The 18,496-nt window shown below is 24.1% G+C and overlaps 7 protein-coding genes across 8 annotated transcripts; 4 read left to right on the forward strand and 3 right to left on the reverse strand.

The window, feature by feature from the left end:
* The first annotated feature begins 21 nt into the window (after positions 1-21).
* On the forward strand, positions 22-3,924 carry LOC126901913 (exosome complex component RRP45-like). Its single transcript, XM_050678846.1, has 7 exons — positions 22-283; positions 1,777-2,070; positions 2,604-2,824; positions 2,882-3,103; positions 3,160-3,281; positions 3,478-3,702; positions 3,770-3,924. Exons 1-7 carry the CDS (start codon positions 218-220, stop codon positions 3,811-3,813), a joined length of 1,194 nt encoding a protein of 397 aa, XP_050534803.1. The 5' UTR covers positions 22-217; the 3' UTR covers positions 3,814-3,924.
* Positions 3,925-5,548: 1,624 nt separating this feature from the next.
* Positions 5,549-6,715, reverse strand: LOC126900641 (thioredoxin domain-containing protein 9). The gene is made up of 3 exons (XM_050676498.1): positions 6,550-6,715; positions 6,231-6,413; positions 5,549-6,166 (listed from the first exon to the last, which is right to left on the reverse strand). Exons 2-3 carry the CDS (start codon positions 6,405-6,407, stop codon positions 5,681-5,683), a joined length of 663 nt encoding a protein of 220 aa, XP_050532455.1. The 5' UTR covers positions 6,408-6,413; positions 6,550-6,715; the 3' UTR covers positions 5,549-5,680.
* A 644-nt stretch (positions 6,716-7,359) lies between these two features.
* On the forward strand, positions 7,360-8,893 carry LOC126900639 (CDAN1-interacting nuclease 1). Its single transcript, XM_050676495.1, has 4 exons — positions 7,360-8,092; positions 8,151-8,320; positions 8,390-8,659; positions 8,740-8,893. Exons 1-4 carry the CDS (start codon positions 7,520-7,522, stop codon positions 8,891-8,893), a joined length of 1,167 nt encoding a protein of 388 aa, XP_050532452.1. The 5' UTR covers positions 7,360-7,519.
* Positions 8,894-8,956: 63 nt separating this feature from the next.
* On the reverse strand, positions 8,957-9,733 carry LOC126900642 (cysteine-rich PDZ-binding protein). The gene has a single exon (XM_050676499.1). The coding sequence runs from the start codon at positions 9,403-9,405 to the stop codon at positions 9,067-9,069; it is 339 nt and encodes a 112-aa protein (XP_050532456.1). The 5' UTR covers positions 9,406-9,733; the 3' UTR covers positions 8,957-9,066.
* Positions 9,734-9,858: 125 nt separating this feature from the next.
* On the forward strand, positions 9,859-11,494 carry LOC126900640 (uncharacterized). 2 transcript variants are annotated; one of them, XM_050676497.1, is made up of 3 exons: positions 9,859-10,382; positions 10,922-11,129; positions 11,216-11,494. In XM_050676497.1, the coding sequence occupies exons 1-3, from the start codon at positions 10,037-10,039 to the stop codon at positions 11,436-11,438; spliced, it is 777 nt and encodes a 258-aa protein (XP_050532454.1). In that variant the 5' UTR covers positions 9,859-10,036; the 3' UTR covers positions 11,439-11,494. The 2 variants fall into 2 exon arrangements, with proteins under 2 accessions (XP_050532454.1, XP_050532453.1); XM_050676496.1 differs by having other exon boundaries at positions 11,192-11,490.
* A 1,331-nt stretch (positions 11,495-12,825) lies between these two features.
* Positions 12,826-13,939, forward strand: LOC126902912 (phosducin-like protein). The gene has a single exon (XM_050680635.1). The coding sequence runs from the start codon at positions 12,923-12,925 to the stop codon at positions 13,664-13,666; it is 744 nt and encodes a 247-aa protein (XP_050536592.1). The 5' UTR covers positions 12,826-12,922; the 3' UTR covers positions 13,667-13,939.
* Positions 13,657-18,322, reverse strand: LOC126902911 (cyclin-dependent kinase 7). The gene is made up of 8 exons (XM_050680634.1): positions 18,073-18,322; positions 17,829-17,888; positions 17,636-17,744; positions 16,759-16,931; positions 16,390-16,695; positions 14,121-14,293; positions 13,926-14,047; positions 13,657-13,807 (listed from the first exon to the last, which is right to left on the reverse strand). The coding sequence occupies exons 1-8, from the start codon at positions 18,124-18,126 to the stop codon at positions 13,767-13,769; spliced, it is 1,038 nt and encodes a 345-aa protein (XP_050536591.1). The 5' UTR covers positions 18,127-18,322; the 3' UTR covers positions 13,657-13,766.
* Positions 18,323-18,496: the final 174 nt, after the last annotated feature.

Here is an 18,496-nt window from a genome sequence, read left to right on the forward strand (position 1 = left end):
ATTGTATTAAATAATTATTAGATATTCAATTACAGACTACTGAATAACGATAATATTGCATTAATTAAATAATAATGAATTTTTTTAGGAGAAATTATAATATTGTATTTTAAAGATGATAAAAATTTTAATTTGTTTATTTTAAATTCATTAACCTTTAGAATACTAAATATATTCCTATGTTTCAATTATAGTTTATTACTATAAAACCTTAAGAATGAATTTAAATCCTTTGTCAGATTGTGAGAAAGGATTTGTTTTAGAGGCTGCTTCCCAAAAAACTGTAAGTGTATATTTATTATTCACGTAACACCATTTATGTTATTTTCAAATTGAAAAGCTAAATAATTTTCCTTAATTATTTACCCTAATTTGATATAAATTCACTTCATTGGTGTTTTTATAATAAAAGAACCATTTGTTCACCAGGGAGACTACATCAAAGTTAAAAATCATTGTTATTTAGAAAAAATAGTTATAATAATTTACTATGATTACCAATCATTAAACATTACAGAACTTGGAATAACATCAAATTGTACTCTAAAGTTAATTTATTATGTTAATTTTCATATTATTATACATTAATACTTTTGACTGAACTCGTAAAAACTCTAAAAGATTTACACTTTGAAAAAAATTATTTTATATCCTATTCCAAATGTTTGTAAATTTTAAAACTTGTTTAAAATTTGAATGAAAAACTGTTTTATTATTTTCTCAATGATAAATAAAGTTAATCTAAATAGTTTTATGGTTATATGTAATCTGGAGATTATATAAGAATAATGCAGTCATCACTACTAAAGATTTGACTTTTAGAAGAAATGAGCGTTGCACCATTATTCCGGATAAATTCATGAAAATATTATTGACTTAGCTATAAAGTATAGTGATACACAGTGCACACGTTTACATTTTAGTAAAATTACCTTTTTGTAGAGCAAAAATAAGACAATTTCAAAATTTTTATCAAATTCAGATTTTAACGGTTCTAAATTAAAACTAAAATGATGAATACAATTATTCAAGATAATATAAGATAACTACAATAAATACTATGTAAATTTTAGCTTTTTTAAAAATTTCTGATTATTAAGAATACATGTTGAAAATTTGTTTTTTTTTAGTCTTCTGAAAATGTTTGTAAAATTTTATTGTTATCTTATTTTTGCACAGATATTATTTAATCCTTCATTTGATTCTCAAATGTTTTACTTAAATAATTTATATTTATATCATATTTTAAGTACTATGGTTACTACAGAGTGTCCCCCTAGGTTTTGATATATTTAACAATTTTTGATTTAGAAAACAACTTGTATAATTTTTCAAATAATTTTTATAATTTTGGACTCTATTAAAAGTTTAAATAATATTTAATTTCTCTAAAAAGAAAAATTTTATTTTAATTTTCCAAAATTTTAGCCATTTTCCAAATATTTTCAAAATGTGGATGGATACAGCTTGTACTGGAATATGTGCTCTTTGCTTCCACTATATACCCACTCTATACTTTTCACTCATTATATAACTTATTTTAATGTTGTCAACCTATCAAAATTTTTTGTAAAAAAAAAAGGGCTATTTTGAAAAACTTTTTATTTTATTCTTTCTTTTTAGAGACAAGTAATAAAATACATGCTTTTAACATATTCCAATACTATAATACTATAAAAAAGAAATTAATACAAAATATTTACTGGTTAAAAAGTTATTTAAAATGTCAAATCTTTGTGGGACACCTGTGTATTAATTAAAATTTGTTATATTTAGCGCCTTGATGGTAGAAAAAGGAATGATTATCGTTCATTAAAAATTGAATTTGGTCTTGATTGGGGAAGTTGCTTAGTTTCACTAGGTTCAACTCGTGTGTTTGCACAAGTAAGTTGTGAAATTTATCAACCTAATAATAGTCGTCCAAACGAAGGTGTTCTTCAAATTTCTGCAGAACTTGTTGGTGATAATAAATTGGCTGACTTAACTAAAATCAATCAAGTTCTTGAAAGATTCTATAAAGATTCAAAATGTATAGATCTTGAAGCATTGTGCATAGTTGCTGAAGAAAAAGTAAGTTTTATAATTCATCTTAATTTGTATAAAATTGTATAGTTTTTAAAAAATAAATAAATCATCTTACATTTTTTTGTTAAATAATTAAACATTTTTTAGATTAATATGGGGTATATTTAAATAGTTGTTTTTTAAAAATATGTTTATATCAATTAATAGAGATTTTTAAAGAATAACATATATTAATTTCGAAAGTTTTTCATTGAATTATTAATAAACAAAGAGTTTTTAAAGAAGAAAAATTCTTAAAATGTTATTTACTGGTGCTGCTCTTACCCTATTTATTACTTAGAATATTAATTATTTTTAATTTAAATTTATCATTATTTTAAGCAATTTTAATCAAATAATATTAAGTATAATATTATTTTAAATAATTTTTAAGTTCTTATTAAGCATGTTTTTTTTTTAATATAAAAAGTCATTTTTATAGAAATCTGTTATTTTGTTCTTAAATGATTTTGTTTATGTAGCTTTACTATTTTGATTTATGTTTTAATTAATTTCATTATTATTAAAAAAAATTTTAGGTTTGGAAAATAAAAGTTGATTTAAGTGTATTGAATATGGATGGCAATACTTTGGGATGTTGTTCTATTTCTACATTAGCTGCTCTAATGCATTTTCGATATCCAGATGTTGTTTCTACTGGAGAAAAGGTTATTATATTTTCTAGTTCTGAACGAGATCCAATACCACTGTCATTACATCATTATCCTGTTGTTACAAGTTTTGCTATTTTTGAAAAAAAGTATTTTAACTAGTATGATAATAAAATGAAATAAATAACATGTTTACAATTTTTTAGTGATTTTATTATTTTGGATCCATCATTTTTAGAAGAAAAAGTGTGTGATAGTAAGTTGTCTATATGTTTTAATAATCATAGAGAGCTGTGTGGCGTAGATATTGAAGGCTGTGCTTGTTTAAGTCAAGAGCTTTTGATGAATTGTTCAAACCAAGCATCTATTGTTGCAATTGCACTTGTAGATAAAATTAAGTCTAAAATCAAGGACGATCTAGAAAAACGGTAACTAAAAAAAAGGCTATTAATTCAATAATGGAGTTGGTATTTGTTTTGTGTAGTTTTAAGAAGTTAATGCAAGGTTTAGAACCTAAAATTGCTGATGAAAGTGATTTAAAATTACCAGAAAAATTGGAGATTATTGGACCAAAAAATGTAGAAATCGAAAAAGAAGAAATTGAAGGTTTGTTTAATAATCTCTTGTTAACTCTAATGCTCTTAAACTGTTAAAGGCATTGTTTTAAATATTCTGAAAAGAAATTCAAAAATATTTAATAATTATATGTAATATAAGAGGATTATACTTTATATTTATTAAATTTGTCTAAATGTTTAATATATGATTTTACAATTTTTTGTAAAATATTAAATTTATTTAGAAAAAATGGAAGTTGAACAGAATGTAGTTAAAGTAGCAGTAGACACAACCATTGCCACCTGTCGTGAAAGTATTAAAAAAATAAGTGTACTAAAAGATTCCATTCCAAATGACTTAGTAATCATTGATACAGAGAGTAGTGAATCTACTGAAAGTGATGAAGATGATGTTGAAGTTGTAAAACAATATAATTTAACAGATAGTAGACCTGTTATTGGAAAATATGGTAAATTTATAAAATTAAGTTAATTTCTTTATTTAAAGAATGTCTAATTAAATGTATCTTTTTTTAGTTGTTTCAGATGGTGAAGAAAGTGATACTATAGTACTTGACTAAGCTGAGATTAAATAAATAAAATAGATAACAAACCATGAATTAATTTTGTTTTTTTATTGGAATGTAAATACTTTATTTTAAACAGAATACAACTTCAAGATGTGTTAAATATTTTCTTTTTTTAATTGTAGCTTCATTGATCTATGTTATTTTTTCTTATTATATTCAGCTTAGAAACAAAGATTTTTAAAATAGTATTGAATTAATGAGTGTTTCACATTTTAGTACACTGGATCAATTTAAGTTCCATCAACCAGTTAATATACTAATATATCTTAGCATATACACAGGGTTTTGAATATTTAATAAAAAATTGAACTTGTTCAATGTGTAAAAAAGGAATGAGTTCTTTAAAATTTTTCTTATTTATAAATACTTTATCTGCACTCTATATAAATCTATTACATAAACGATTAAAGTCAGATAAATTTAAAAATTTGCAAAAAAAAATGAAAGCATATTGTAGTGTAATGGGGTTGTTATAGGAGGGTATATAAATAATAACATTTTTCAATATTCAGAAAAAGTCTTCATTGTGTATATTTTTTTTCTGGAGAGATCTATATATACTCTTAATTATACTGCATACTTTATAATGAAATATTTCAGTTTTAGGTACTAAATATGTAAATAGTGTATTATATACACTTCATATTTTACAAAATGTAGTTATATTTATTTCTTTCATCAAAATTAATAGTAAAATATGCATGTTTTTTATTAGAATTTATTATAATTTAAAATAATAATTATGAATGATAAAGATATAATTATTAATAATTAAGATGCACTATAATCGCTCANTATAATGAAATATTTCAGTTTTAGGTACTAAATATGTAAATAGTGTATTATATACACTTCATATTTTACAAAATGTAGTTATAATTATTTCTTTCATCAAAATTAATAGTAAAATATGCATGTTTTTTATTAGAATTTAAAATAATAATTATGAATGATAAAGATATAATTATTAATAATTAAGATGCACTATAATCGCTCGTAAGATCCTAAGTAATTTTTAATAATATGCATTAGATATACAATGCATTAATTCTTTGCATGCTTTTCTACCTGTTCCCACCCATATTTTTTATAATTAAATCAAAATTTAACTGCAATATAACAGCCTTGTTTCATATAGAACCTTATCATATAACAGTTATTTTATTACTTAGTTTTTTTTCTTTATACAATTTCTTTAAGCCAATTTGTTATAATTTCATAGAAACTATTACATTAATTATGTAAACAGCACTAAAAAGGGGATCAAGCCTGATCTAGTGAATAGTCTGAGTACAGAGTCCCAGGTTCTATCCCTAGGGTGCAAACAAGATTTTTTTTGTGATTTTCTCATTGTTTGTACGAGTTGACCATAACACCTATCCCGTCCATCATTGGCCTAGCCAAGAACTATCTTTGACAACCTATTATGTGAAAAAAGGGCCATCACTCTTTATAGCATGTTAAGTTCGGGAAATTATGTAAAACTGATCATTTATAAAACAGCCCAAAAATTTTTTAAAATCGTAAAAAGTTTAATGAGATTCAAAACTTTCTTTGAGAGAATAGGGTGAGATTAAATTTATTTTAAATAAATATATATAAAAAAATTTATAATTAAAAAGTAGTGGTATCGTAAGATTACTTATTAGTAGATATAACTTTAATTTGTTATAAGTCATAGGTTTATAACAAATTTGATTAGATCTAGTAAATATTTATTATTAAATTTAGTATAAAAATAATAAATTATGTCATATTATTGATTTAATAAATAATATATATCAGTACATATATATATATAACATTTTGGTTTTAGAATGTAAATTATTAGTGCAAATAATGTAAATTTCCTAAATGATTAATCTGAATTTAAACCATCTGAATCTGAATCTTCTCCAATTAAACCTCCTCTGATAGTTTTCTTTTTATCTATCATGGCTGTTCGATTGCTTTTAGTTACATCAGGAGGATTTAGCAAATCACCTTTATAATCAATAACCTGTGATTGAGCTAGACGCCATTCTAACATTTCTGTAGAGAAATCATCACAATTTCCTAGTTCAGTAAATCCAACAATAAAATCCTTAGATATACTGTCAACTATAGAAACAATAGTTGGAATAACTTTGATTTTCATACGTTCAGTTAGGAATGGAAATCTTAAAACATTTAGTTTACAAAATCTTGTTTCTAAGTGTTGTTTACATAATATTTGTAAATGATGATCAACTATTTTACATCGTGTTGATCCATCTTTATAAAAATGTAGAATCATGTTAGGACTCAGTTTTGATTTTTCAAAAAAGTTTTTCTCATCACTTAATTCTTCATATTCACCATGTCCCTATTTAAATAAAAACTCAATGAATTCTATACATGCAAAAATTTATAATTAAAAAAAAATTTACCTTAGCTACCCATTCTTCTTTCATTTTAATCATTTTTTTCATTTGTTGTAATCTGTGTTCTCTAATATTTTCAATACTGTCCATATCCAATTCATCGAGACGCTGAATTTCTTGATCAATTTTTTGTTCAATAGTTTCTGCTACTTTAAGTAGTTGTTTTTCAAGAACATTTTCCATTTTTACCTAGAAAATAATAACAATTTGTAACTACTTTACAAATAGACACATGGAATTTATATCTCATTTAAAAAATCTTAATCAATTGCATGTTTTTTATACTTAAGCAAATTATATAAACCTTAAGTAAAATTAAACTTACAGTTATCAGTTTTTAATGACACCTTGATAATTAATTTGTATTCTTTAAAAAAGTAGATTTCAAAGTAGCATCAAATTTATTATTTTGACATCGAATGATATTGTTGTGTACTGTTATCTATTCTATGTTAGTCATTCTCAAGAAAATTAAGTATAAAAGATTGATAAGAATTTTAATAAATTAAAGGCACTGATGTTTGNTAATTAATTTGTATTCTTTAAAAAAGTAGATTTCAAAGTAGCATCAAATTTATTATTTTGACATCGAATGATATTGTTGTGTATTGTTATCTATTCTATGTTAGTCATTCTCAAGAAAATTAAGTATAAAAGATTGATAAGAATTTTAATAAATTAATGGCACTGATGTTTGGAGCACAGAAAATGGTTCGTGAACATTACAATGCAAACAGATAATGGTAGATTTTTAAATCACATGAATAAATCTAATATTAATTTTGATAGCTAGTAGACATAAATTTTATTCTAAGATATTAAGATTGACGAGTTAAATATAATTTAGTTAATACTATATTGAATATTTCAAAATAAATGCATTAAAATTTCATTCTTCTATCAAATAAATGTTTATGTTGGTATTAATTAATCTGTGATTAAATCAACAGGATTAAAAATATTTTCTTATAAAAATTATGAAATTAATTTTTAAATTAAAAATTATAAAAATATTTAGATATTTTAGGTAAATTTGATCTTTTATTTATTCTTTCAAAATTTAAGACTATTAAAATTTTACACTATTTTTTTAAAAAGAAATGTTATCACTATTAGTGTTTTTATTTTACTATCACTTGTTTAAATGTTAACCGATCTTTATTATAAAAATCTTTTTTTTAATTTAGCAATATTAATAATAAAAAAGTTTAACTTATCTTACAATGTTTTTCTTGGTTTCTGTGTAATGTCATATAATTTCGTTTTTGCATAAGAGTTTTCTAAATTATATTGGTATGGAACAACAAAATAATCTAAAAATATTAACCAAAGAAACATATGAAGAGATATGTGACTATATAGACGTGTTGTTAAATGATGGCAAAGATTTGAATCGATACAACTTTATTGAACAAAGCTTAAAAAAAAAATTTATTTATGTAGATCCAAGAAGTTTATTAAGTATTGCTGATCAAAGAGTTCAAAAGTACACCATTCAACGACATCGAATAGCATTCAATGACTCACTTTTAAACAAATATAAAGATTTAAAAAAAGTATCAATAAATCCATTGCTAGATTTAGCTAACAATTTAAAAATGCCTTCCATGTTGGTGGCAAAAGCTTTAATGCAGGAAAAAATGAAAAGTGAAAAGCAAAATGATTGTACCAATTTATTAGTTGAAACATCTGGTATTACATATAACAATAGTACCGATGAATTGTCTACCACTACAATTAATACTTCTTTTAACGAAACGACAGAAGAAAAATTATCATCTCAACTTCAGTGGTTATCAAATGCTATTTTGTTAAAATTAAAAAAGAATAAAGAAGTAAAAGGGGACAATAGTTCATTGGGAGATATTGTATTGAAGAGCTCTAGATTTAGTTTTCTTTTATTATATCAGTATTTTTATTTTTTAGAATTTATCTTTGAACTCTTCTACTACCTCTACACTATCTTGTACATTGTCCAACCATTATCTTACAACAAATTCTTATTTAATTAAGGATGATCCCCAATTAGCTTATCAAGTATTTATATGTTCAGTTATGGATTCATTTTATGGCAGTTGTGCAGAACAACTCAAAAGGTTGAAAATATATTTAGTAATTTTTACTTTAAGCTTATAAACATGTAATTTTTTTTTATTCCATATTAGTCTTAATGGGAAAAGATATGAGCAAATTTTACGTAATAAAATCAATAAAAATGGTGACTCAATAAATTCTCAATATTGGACTGAAAGTGAATGCAGAGCTCGCGGCTTAGACATGACCCCTGACATCGTACTTCATGAACCACTTGCTGTTGTTCAAAATGAAGATAATCATTTTTTTGTCAACTGGATTGAATCAAAAGCTATGTTTGGTTGTGAAGGTTTTCGTACAAGAGGAGCTTTTCATAAGCAATTATTTCCTTACTGGAATAGGTATAGTCTATATTTGTTGATATCTTGATAATATTTTGTTCATTAAAATTAAATATGATACATGTGAATTGAAATTATAGGTATGGTCCAGGAGTAGTAATTTACTGGTTTGGATATGTAGAAGAAAAATCTGAAGAAAATGATTTTACTAAGTATTGTTTATTAGCAGATGATTGGCCACCAAAAAACAGTAAAATATTACGTTATGGTAGCAGCATAAGAAAAAAAATTTGAATGTAGTTTAAAACTATTTTAACTTGACATAAGTTATTTAATAAATAACACTGTTTTTATATATATACTTGTATGTGTATTTACAAATTACAATTAATTCAGTATAAAGTTGTTAAATTTATTTTCAACCTGTTAATATTTACAGCTCTAATAAGTTAAACTGTTTTGTTATACTAAGTGGCCGATTGTCTATATCCTTTTGTCTCAAGAATTTTTTTTCCACACATTGCACAAATACCTTTTTTGTATGCACAAGATTGACAGTAATGCCTACCAGGTAAATGAATTTTTTGCTTGCAAATTCGACAACCGCTCAATCCATAGGGTGTCATATTTTTAGATGACGATTTTGAAGTAGCCCCTGACAAAGTTTTTATCTTTGAGATTTCTTGTAGACGTTTATTATCCTGGTCATGGATCTTGTTATTGTATATAGCATTTCGAGATCCTGCTTTCCACGGATCTGGAGTAGCTGCTGTACCTAATTTCTTCTCGCATTTATCACAAACCATTCTTATAAATTAATTTTAAATTAACTTAAAAATTTTAATATTAAGAAATCAAATTAAATTTCAAAAATAACAATTAAGTACTTGAAATTTGAAGGTTTATTAAAATATTCAATATCGTACTATGAATAAACATTGATAGTAAATGTTATTTTTCTTTATCTAATCATAGAGTAGGAAACGTAGTCTTTAAAGCATCGGTTAAAATTTTATTTTAAGTTTACAAATTAATAATAAATACAATTTTTAATATTAAAAGTTAGACAGATATGAATGCAATTTACAATCGGACAAAACAATTAATAATATAAATTATGTTGAAGTTTTCAATATACTACCATTAACTACTACTCAGAGAAAAACAAACATTGATATTGAATATGATAATCGATGCAATAAAGAAATCTTTAGACTAACCGCCAATTTTTATCACCATTATCATTATTTTAAACATTCTTATGTTTAAATAAAATTAAAACTGGGCTATTTGGAATTATCTTTTTAATTTTGATTTTAAGTTAATGTTTGTATTATTTTTTTAATTTAAAACTTAAATTCTAGATATATTTAAACAGTTAAGCTGGTTAAAGTTTTAAATAAATAGTCAACAATTTTCAGACCTAAACATAAAAGAATGGCTAACAATTCGAAAAAGTTTCAAATGATGGTACGTGGTAACTCTGCTGTTAGTGGACAGGGAATATATGAAAAAGATGTTGTAGATCTAATTAAATCAATAGAACTAACCAAATATAAACATCAAATATTTCTTAATTCATTAGACCGAATTGAAGACAAAAATTTAAAAGAAAAATGTAATGATTTAAAAACTCATTACCGTTTGTTCAAAAATGATGAATCTTATATTCAAGTTAGTGAATTGTCCCATCAAGAAAAAGAACAATTGAACGGTTGTATAGAACAATGTTTAGATCAAGAGTGTGCTATTATTATTGGTGAAAAAGAATCTATTCCGAAAGGTTATACATCTAATTGGATTTATTACTTCAGTTTTTAATTAAATTACTGTTTATTCAATTATTTAAAAACCTAAACTCTTATATTAAAGATAAATATTGGGTTAATAGGAGGAATGATCCCTGTGTTCTTTGACTATACCACTGACCAATATTAATTGAAATTTTCTATTACTAACTTTATATTAATTTAACTAAGGTTTACAGTAATTTAAAATAATTATATCTAAAATTTATGAAATATAACCTTTAAAATTAGATTTTACTTAATTTTTTAATATTTTGTAAATAATTATTTATTTTATTAGTACAAATTAGCTAAAAATAAAATGATTTGATTTAATATAAATATTTCATATAGGATAAGCCATAAATATACGACCAATTTAATTATCATTTTAATTACAACTTTTGGATAAGTACTTATTGTACTATTACTATGTGCAAATTTTTGCGCTACATAGAAGACTTATTTCGATACTTATATATTTATTGACACATAACTTTTTATGAAATTAATAAATTTTTATTTTTTCTCCTAGAATTAATAAAACTTATTGAGTTAGAAACAGAAATGCCAGAAATAATTAAAAATAAATTGGACATATTTATGTCACTTTTAAGTAAGTATGAACATAATAAAAATGAAATAAAAAAGTCCATCATTAAATTACAAAAAAGTAGTAACATTAATTTAACTGAAGCTAAACATTTATGTAAACAAGTGGATATTCTCAATAGTAATTCCAAGTGAGATACTATATTATATTATTTATTCTGTAGTAATTAGTTAACATTTAAATTTTATCTAGAAATTTACAAAATGTTCTCATTAGTACTTTTTCAAATGAAGAAAACTTGATGAATTTGCTAGAAAAATCTTTAGAATCCAAGAAAAACGAGTATGATGAAGCTTTATTAGAATTAGAAAGATTTAAAATCCAAGAAGAAAAATATAAGTCAGTTGATGGTCCAGAATTTCGAGCATTAGTTAAAAGTTATTCTCAAACTATAGAAATTATAAAAATGAAAACGGATATGCTGAATAAATCTGAATAATTTTATTGAACTTATATAATTATATGTATATTTTATTATAAATAAAAAGTAATTTAAATAAATAAAAATTATTTTTTATTATAATTAGCTAAAAATTTTCATAGTATTATACATGTATAATACATATTTAAAAAAATAATAAATATTGAGACTTAAGATTATATAACAACTAAATGGACCATTTGAGAAACAAGTCAAAAAATATTATTTTACAAAAAGTTGTTTTAAAAGCTAATCTCAACAGTATAAAATATTAAATACAATTTTAAATATTAGTTTTAAATATTATATTGATAGAAATGAATCTTTTCAACATCATTGATTAAATCCTATATTATTTAAAATTATTATTTTAGGAAATTAATATGCAATATTAGTATTAAAATAGTAAATTTGATTACAAAAAGCCAGTTTTTAGATTTTTATGTTGAAAATTATATTTTTTTTTGATCTATCATTTAAGAAATTTTAGATTGGAGCTTTAAGAGCTAAGCCTCCTAAAAAATATTAAAAATTAATCTTATTGTAAGATAATAGTTTCGCTGCTAATACTCAACATAATAATTACATGAACACTAACAATTGGTCTAGTAAGTCGGACCCACAAAGGAATAATACACTGCATCACTGACTACTATAAAATTTTTTTGTAATAATTTAGAATTTTACTAGCAAAGGATAGTGGGGACGGAAGCAAATGATAACGGAAAAAAGTGCAACCCCATCGTACACAGTAAACCCAACAAATTCAAACCCACGTGTAACCCCATCGAGCAAAGTAAGCCTAACAAATTCAAACCCACGTGAAACCCAGCAAAGTGGGATCGGAAAAAAGTGCAACCCCACCCCACAACAAATCCAAACCCGTCCACTATTCTAGCAGAGGCTGCAAAAGCGAAGTTAGATGATTTCGGGAAAAAAGTCCAAACGTTTCGAACGTACGTCTTGCTACGGAAACCAAGGGTTTACTCCGCGATCTAGAGAAGGTGGTTTCGGTAGCAGGTTGTTACGGAAGGGTAGTCGGATCGGTAGCAAGTCGTTTGAGCTCTCATATCGATCACCATAGTCAAGCGGAGGTCGTATATTTGGTTAGAGTATCCGGTCAGGAAATAATCGACACAATTTTATTGTATTCTATGACTTTGTCAGACTACTTATTAATTTGCATAGCGATGAATAAATGCGATTTTTCGTCTCTTAAAATTAAGTTGTTTTCTAATATTGAAGTTTTTAAATTATTATATATCACTTCTATGTTATAGAACAATAGTGCTTTATTAAACGATATTCGTTTCAAAATATATTTCTTTAGGGAATTTTTTTTTAAATTATTCCTCATGTGGCAAGCTTGTCTTGGGTTTAACAATATTGATTGTTAGTTATCAAATTTTATATAATCTTCGTTTATGTAGTACTTCTAAGTTAGTAATTGTAGTTAATTTTACTCTAGATATTAAATTTAATAATTGTATTACTGTATTATAATGACTGATTTTGAAAGTAAATTATTAGGAGAAAAATTACACAATTATTGCAGTAGTAGTGATGAAGACGAACCCGTGCTTGATCGTGATCCTCCAAAGCAGACAAAATCTGACTGGGATGGAACATCGACAAATACTGGACCGAAAGGAGTGTTAAATGATTGGGAGCAATTCAAAAAACAACAAAAAGTTGAACGAATTCAAAAAGAAAAAGATGTGCTTAAACAGATTAATGATATAGCATTAACTTGTAAATCTGAACTAGATGATTTGGATGATCAATTTCTTGTTGAATATAGAAAAAAACGTATGAAAGAAATGTTAGATAAAGTTCAAGAAGCACCCATATTTAATCAAGTTCATGATCTATTAAATGGAGATGAATTTTTAAATGCTGTAGAAAATGAAATCCCATTTGTTACTGTTATCATACACGTATACGAGCCTAATGTTAAAGCTTGTTCTCAAATGAATACATGTTTTCAAGCTTTATGTAGAGAATATGAAAAAACTAAATTTTGCAAAATAATTGGATCAAGTGCTGGTTTGAGTTTAAATTTTAAAATGAGTGGCGTTCCTGCAATTTTAGCATATAGAGCAGGCCAATTAATTGGTAATTTTGTACGGATAACTGATGAGCTAGGTTTTGATTTTTATGTTGGGGATGTGGAAAATTTTCTAATAGAACACGGTGTTTTATTAGATAAATCTTGCATACCATCAATCATAACAAATGATCATTGAATTAATTTTATTTGTAAACAATTTATTTGTACAATCCTTTATAATAATAGTAAAAGTACAATAAGTCTTAACATATTTTACACACTAATCTATTTTAGGATTACGCAAGACTATCAAAGATTAAACGTTTTGGTTGAGTGCCTGAAACAAATTAAAAATAATTGTATTATGATATTGATAGAAATGTGTATTTAATTTGTATTATTTTTCTTATTGTAATATTAGTAACTGTAAATAAATCAACACAAATAAAAATTACCTCCATCTAAATAATCAGTAAATTTTCGTTTTTGTCCTTTTGAATCTTGATTATCTGGATTATTATCTCTAAGATTAGCTGGAAGTGGCAATTGACCACCCAAAGATGGTGGTGGTCGATTGCTATATTATTTTTAATTAGCATTAGAAATAAATTTTATATTCTTATAAAATGTTGTAATTTATTGTAACATACCTAAAGTAAGGCATTTGTAAAGCTTCAGTACATGAAGGACGTTGTAATGGGTTAACACTTAGCATACTACCAATAACATCCAATAATTCATTGGGTGCAGCTGTAAATATTTCTCTTAAAGGAATTGCTGGGAATTTTTTAAAGACAACATAATCAGACAACTTGGTAACTCCCTGTAAAATAGTTTTTGAAAAATTATTATATGATTAAAAATATAAAAATTTAAGCAATGAAAAAATCATAAAATCAGGGTTAAAAAAAGATTTATACATATAAAAAACCAGATTTAAATCAAATTCTTTTTGGTTTTAAATGTGTTTTAATTAAAAAAAAAATGAATTGTAATAATCATTAAAACATACATTAAAATATCATAATATGACATTTAATATAATTAAATATATAATAATTTATATTTTTATGTATAATACATATGTATTAAAGATTTTTTTAATAAATTCTGTTTTGGAGAAGACATCGGAAGTAAAACAAAATGTTACTAATATAGTTGGACATAATGGGAACGTGAAGATTAAGAATAATGCTTAAAAATTCCTAACTAAACTTATAAAGATTTCAGTTGCTTTAGACATAGTACAAGCTGATTCATGTACTATTAGTCAAGTTACTTTTATCTGGTACGATTTAAAATGTTTTTGAGGTAGAAATTTGCAATGTAAGTTTGTTAGAATTATTCATGAACCGTTTTTAAATGGCTTTGACTAACTACTTACTTGATCCAAGATATTTGGATAATGGTTAGAATGGGGATCAACTGGATGCAACCTACAATTATATTAATATTTATCACACTGAAATAATCATCATTCAAGCTCAGATTTCCATTTAAAAAAATGTTGATACTGCCAAGACTCTTACATGGTAATTGACATTAGAAAATAAAATAAGCCATACAATTTTAGATACTGAAAACAGCTATTTACAGCCTGTGTTTCTTTAGCGAGTATAGAAAAAATTTTTTGTGACATTTGGTCTTGTTCATACCAAGCTTAGAAACAGATTAGGTTGAAAAATCATCAATATAAAAGTAAATGTGACTGAATTAGTGCAGTATAATATGTATAATTTGTATTTTTATAAAAGTTATAATTTTTTATCCAACTTGCTTACCAAATAATTTTAATTGTTATTTAATGCAACTATTTACAGTACATTTTTATATTATTATGAAGCAAAAGAATGTGATAATATGTCCTAAGATTGATTACTTTATTTAAAGTGTTATTTTATGTTTAGATTGTTCACTATTTTTAATTTTTTTGAGTTAACATGAAATTTGTTATTTATATTGGGTTTAATAAAGTTTTATTAAATTAAATAGGTAATTTTGTGAGAACAAGTAGATACTTAATACTTATAATTATTAACTTTGTGACATTAAACTCAAATTCTATTGATAAATATAAAAGATTTTAAATAAAAAAGATTTAATAAAAACACTTTTATTGTTTTAAATGTGTTTAAACAAAACATTGTTTGTTTTTAGTGTTAAAAATATATAAATTCTCTATAGAATTTGTTAATAGTGAAATTTAAAATAACTAAATTGATTATTAATTATTTATTTAATCATTTACTAGGGCAACATCCTATACACAAGATTACTTAAGATAAACTATTCTTTAGTTTTTTTAACAGTATTCATTTTATGCAGTTAAAGTTCTGACTGAAATAAATTTTAAAATGAATTACATGAACATTTTTTTTTTAAATAAGTATATTAAAATGTAACTGATGCCATGATCAATTAGCTGATTAATATCAGGACTTGAGTTATGAACTATTGCTAATGGATAGTTTTTGTTATCTAACCTAAGGTATTTATGTAAATTTTTGATTATTTGTGCTTATTGTAAAAAATATATGTAATTACAGATTATATAAATTAATAAAAAAAAATCAGTGCGTGTTAGAAGTACGGGCAAATGAAGTGAAATTTCTTTTGTTACAAAGATATTGTGTGAAAATTGCATTTATTGTGGTTCTTTAAAATTTTTTTATGCACAATCAAAATTATTTTAAGTTAAATTATTTAATAGATTTTAAATAAAATTACTTTAATTTTCGAAAATATAGTGCTAAATTATAATATAAAATATACTTTGTGGTTGACAGTAGTACTGACCATGGCCAACAGTGACAGCAAAACGTTACAGCTGACAGTGACACTCGATAATCTGTTTTTTTTCCGTACCCTCTATAAAGAAGTTTCACTTCAATAATAACTATACAAGAGAAATTTACTTACAGGCCATGTTTCTTCAGATGGAGATCCAAGTGTAGTAAAAATCTTGGTTAACTGATCTAAATCAGATTCACCAGGAAGAAAAGGAACCCTTAATAATAATTCAGCAATTATACAGCCAACAGCCCAGATATCAACTGCTGGTCCATATGCACGAGCTCCAAACAATAATTCTGGAGATCTATAAAATCGAGTAACCACCCTATGTGTATGTATACGGTCTGGTGATCCATATCTTTTGGCTAACCCAAAATCAGCTATTTTCAATATACCTTTTTTGTTGACAAGTAAATTATTTGGTTTTAAATCCTTAAAAATAAAAGTATAAATAGTCAATAACTAGAATTTTCTAATTACAAAATAAATTCTTACTCTATGTAGTATCCAGTTCATATGTAAATATTCCAAACCTTGAAGTGTCATAATTGTATAAGCTTTAATATGTGACTGAGTAAATACAATTGATGAATCTTTAATAATAACTTCTAAATCAGTATCCATAAAGTCATAGACCAAAGAAATATTTGATAAATGACCAAATACATCTACATAAAAACATAATTTTAAGAATTTTAGAATTATATTACATTTAACTTTAATAGTAAATATCCAGTAATTAACCAGAACAAGATTTAATACTTATGGTACCATAAAAAATAAAATTCAGATAAGCTAAACAGAGTATTGGCTAGCCATTGCGCACAATGGACCAACAGGTCTGAGTGCATGGGCATAATGTCCACCTCGATAATAACTAAAATTGGCTAGCCATTAGCATGAAACATAATGTTTATACAGAGTATAAACGTATTAGAAATATAATTTATTTTTATATATTTTTAGGTCAAAATTTGTTCCTGTCACCCCTCTTTCCTTCTTAAAATTATAGAACATGGGATACATACTTAACTTCTAAAAAAAACTTATTTTGTATATATTTTTATAGATATTGTATGAATCATAGTTGAAAAATCACCATGTACTTTTTTAAGTTGATCTAAACTCTGTTCAAATAGATATAAACTAAGAGAAGAAAATAATATACTCTCTACTATAATAAAAATAAATAAAGTAATAATTATAAATAATAAAGTAATAATAATGAATACAGTAATTAAAAATAATAAAGTTTACAACTGTACCTTTATAATTTTTTCAAATAATACTTTTATAGTTTAAAATATACATACATTTAATTATATTTTTTTTATTTGAAAAATGTATAGCTAAATAAAAATCAACTTCATACCAAATAAAGCGATAATATTTTCATGATCTAATTCAATAAGTAATTTAATCTCTCTTAGTGCAGTTCGATTTACACCATCTTTAGCATCTTCAGCTGTTCCAATTTTGATCTATGTACATTTTTTCAATAATTAAACTCAATAAAATAACCCAATCAATTTAAAGTTATAAAAATCAAATTAAAGTAGGTTTACTTTTTTTACAGCAACAATATTTCCAGTAAATGCATCTTTGGCTTTGTATACAGTGGCAAACTGAAAAAGAAATTTGAAAAAACAACTAAATATTTTATTTAAAATATTAAGAGACTAATAATTTTGCTTTAAAAATAATAAGATTTAAAATAATTTAAAATTCAAAGAGCTATTCAAAAAAAAAATTTTTAAAATTCAATTGCTATAAAAGAATGAATTTATAAAGCTAAATTAAAATTTTTACCTGCCCTTCTCCTAAAAATTCAATTATTTCATATTTTTTTGATTTAGGGTCCATTTTTGTTATAAGAGACTAATCAACAACTTTATATAATATCACACAGTTAATTAAAGTTGTAATTTAAAAACAAAACATTAATATCACAGAATAGTAGATTAATTTATTGTATGTTAATATTATATTCAAGAAACGTTATTAAGTTGTTTTTGAAAATTATAATGTAAGGAAAGTAATAGCAATGAAGTAAAAGTGATAATGCTAAACATTTGGATAATAATTATCTAAATGAGATAATTATTATCTCAGAATAAAATTGTATCTATTTTATTATTAAAGATGTAATTTAAAATTACTATTGTTTTGTTAGAAAATTTTTATTTAAATTAAAATATTGGTGGATTATCATTTCTTATTTATTGAATATTAA

Source organism: Daktulosphaira vitifoliae, unplaced genomic scaffold (assembly GCF_025091365.1).
Source record: "Daktulosphaira vitifoliae isolate Bord-2020 unplaced genomic scaffold, ASM2509136v1 Scaffold_3, whole genome shotgun sequence".
NCBI classification, from domain to species: domain Eukaryota; kingdom Metazoa; phylum Arthropoda; class Insecta; order Hemiptera; family Phylloxeridae; genus Daktulosphaira; species Daktulosphaira vitifoliae.

Coding starts and splice junctions, on each gene's coding strand:
- LOC126901913 (XM_050678846.1), top strand. CDS start 218: ATGAATTTAAATCCTTTGTCAGATTGTGAGAAAGGATTTGTTTTAGAG. Junction 3,104..3,159: donor AAGGACGATCTAGAAAAACG/GTAACTAAAAAA, acceptor TGTTTTGTGTAG/TTTTAAGAAGTTAATGCAAG. Junction 3,703..3,769: donor ACCTGTTATTGGAAAATATG/GTAAATTTATAA, acceptor ATCTTTTTTTAG/TTGTTTCAGATGGTGAAGAA.
- LOC126900641 (XM_050676498.1), bottom strand. CDS start 6,407: ATGGAAAATGTTCTTGAAAAACAACTACTTAAAGTAGCAGAAACTATT. Junction 6,167..6,230: donor AAGAAGAATGGGTAGCTAAG/GTAAATTTTTTT, acceptor TTATTTAAATAG/GGACATGGTGAATATGAAGA.
- LOC126900639 (XM_050676495.1), top strand. CDS start 7,520: ATGGAACAACAAAATAATCTAAAAATATTAACCAAAGAAACATATGAA. Junction 8,093..8,150: donor ATAGTTCATTGGGAGATATT/GTATTGAAGAGC, acceptor TTTATTTTTTAG/AATTTATCTTTGAACTCTTC. Junction 8,321..8,389: donor TGTGCAGAACAACTCAAAAG/GTTGAAAATATA, acceptor ATTCCATATTAG/TCTTAATGGGAAAAGATATG.
- LOC126900642 (XM_050676499.1), bottom strand. CDS start 9,405: ATGGTTTGTGATAAATGCGAGAAGAAATTAGGTACAGCAGCTACTCCA.
- LOC126900640 (XM_050676496.1), top strand. CDS start 10,037: ATGGCTAACAATTCGAAAAAGTTTCAAATGATGGTACGTGGTAACTCT. Junction 10,383..10,921: donor AAAAGAATCTATTCCGAAAG/GTTATACATCTA, acceptor TTTTTCTCCTAG/AATTAATAAAACTTATTGAG. Junction 11,130..11,191: donor ATTCTCAATAGTAATTCCAA/GTGAGATACTAT, acceptor AATTTTATCTAG/AAATTTACAAAATGTTCTCA.
- LOC126902912 (XM_050680635.1), top strand. CDS start 12,923: ATGACTGATTTTGAAAGTAAATTATTAGGAGAAAAATTACACAATTAT.
- LOC126902911 (XM_050680634.1), bottom strand. CDS start 18,126: ATGGACCCTAAATCAAAAAAATATGAAATAATTGAATTTTTAGGAGAA. Junction 16,696..16,758: donor TGAACTGGATACTACATAGA/GTAAGAATTTAT, acceptor TTTATTTTTAAG/GATTTAAAACCAAATAATTT. Junction 14,294..16,389: donor CATCTGAAGAAACATGGCCT/GTAAGTAAATTT, acceptor ACTATTTTACAG/GGAGTTACCAAGTTGTCTGA.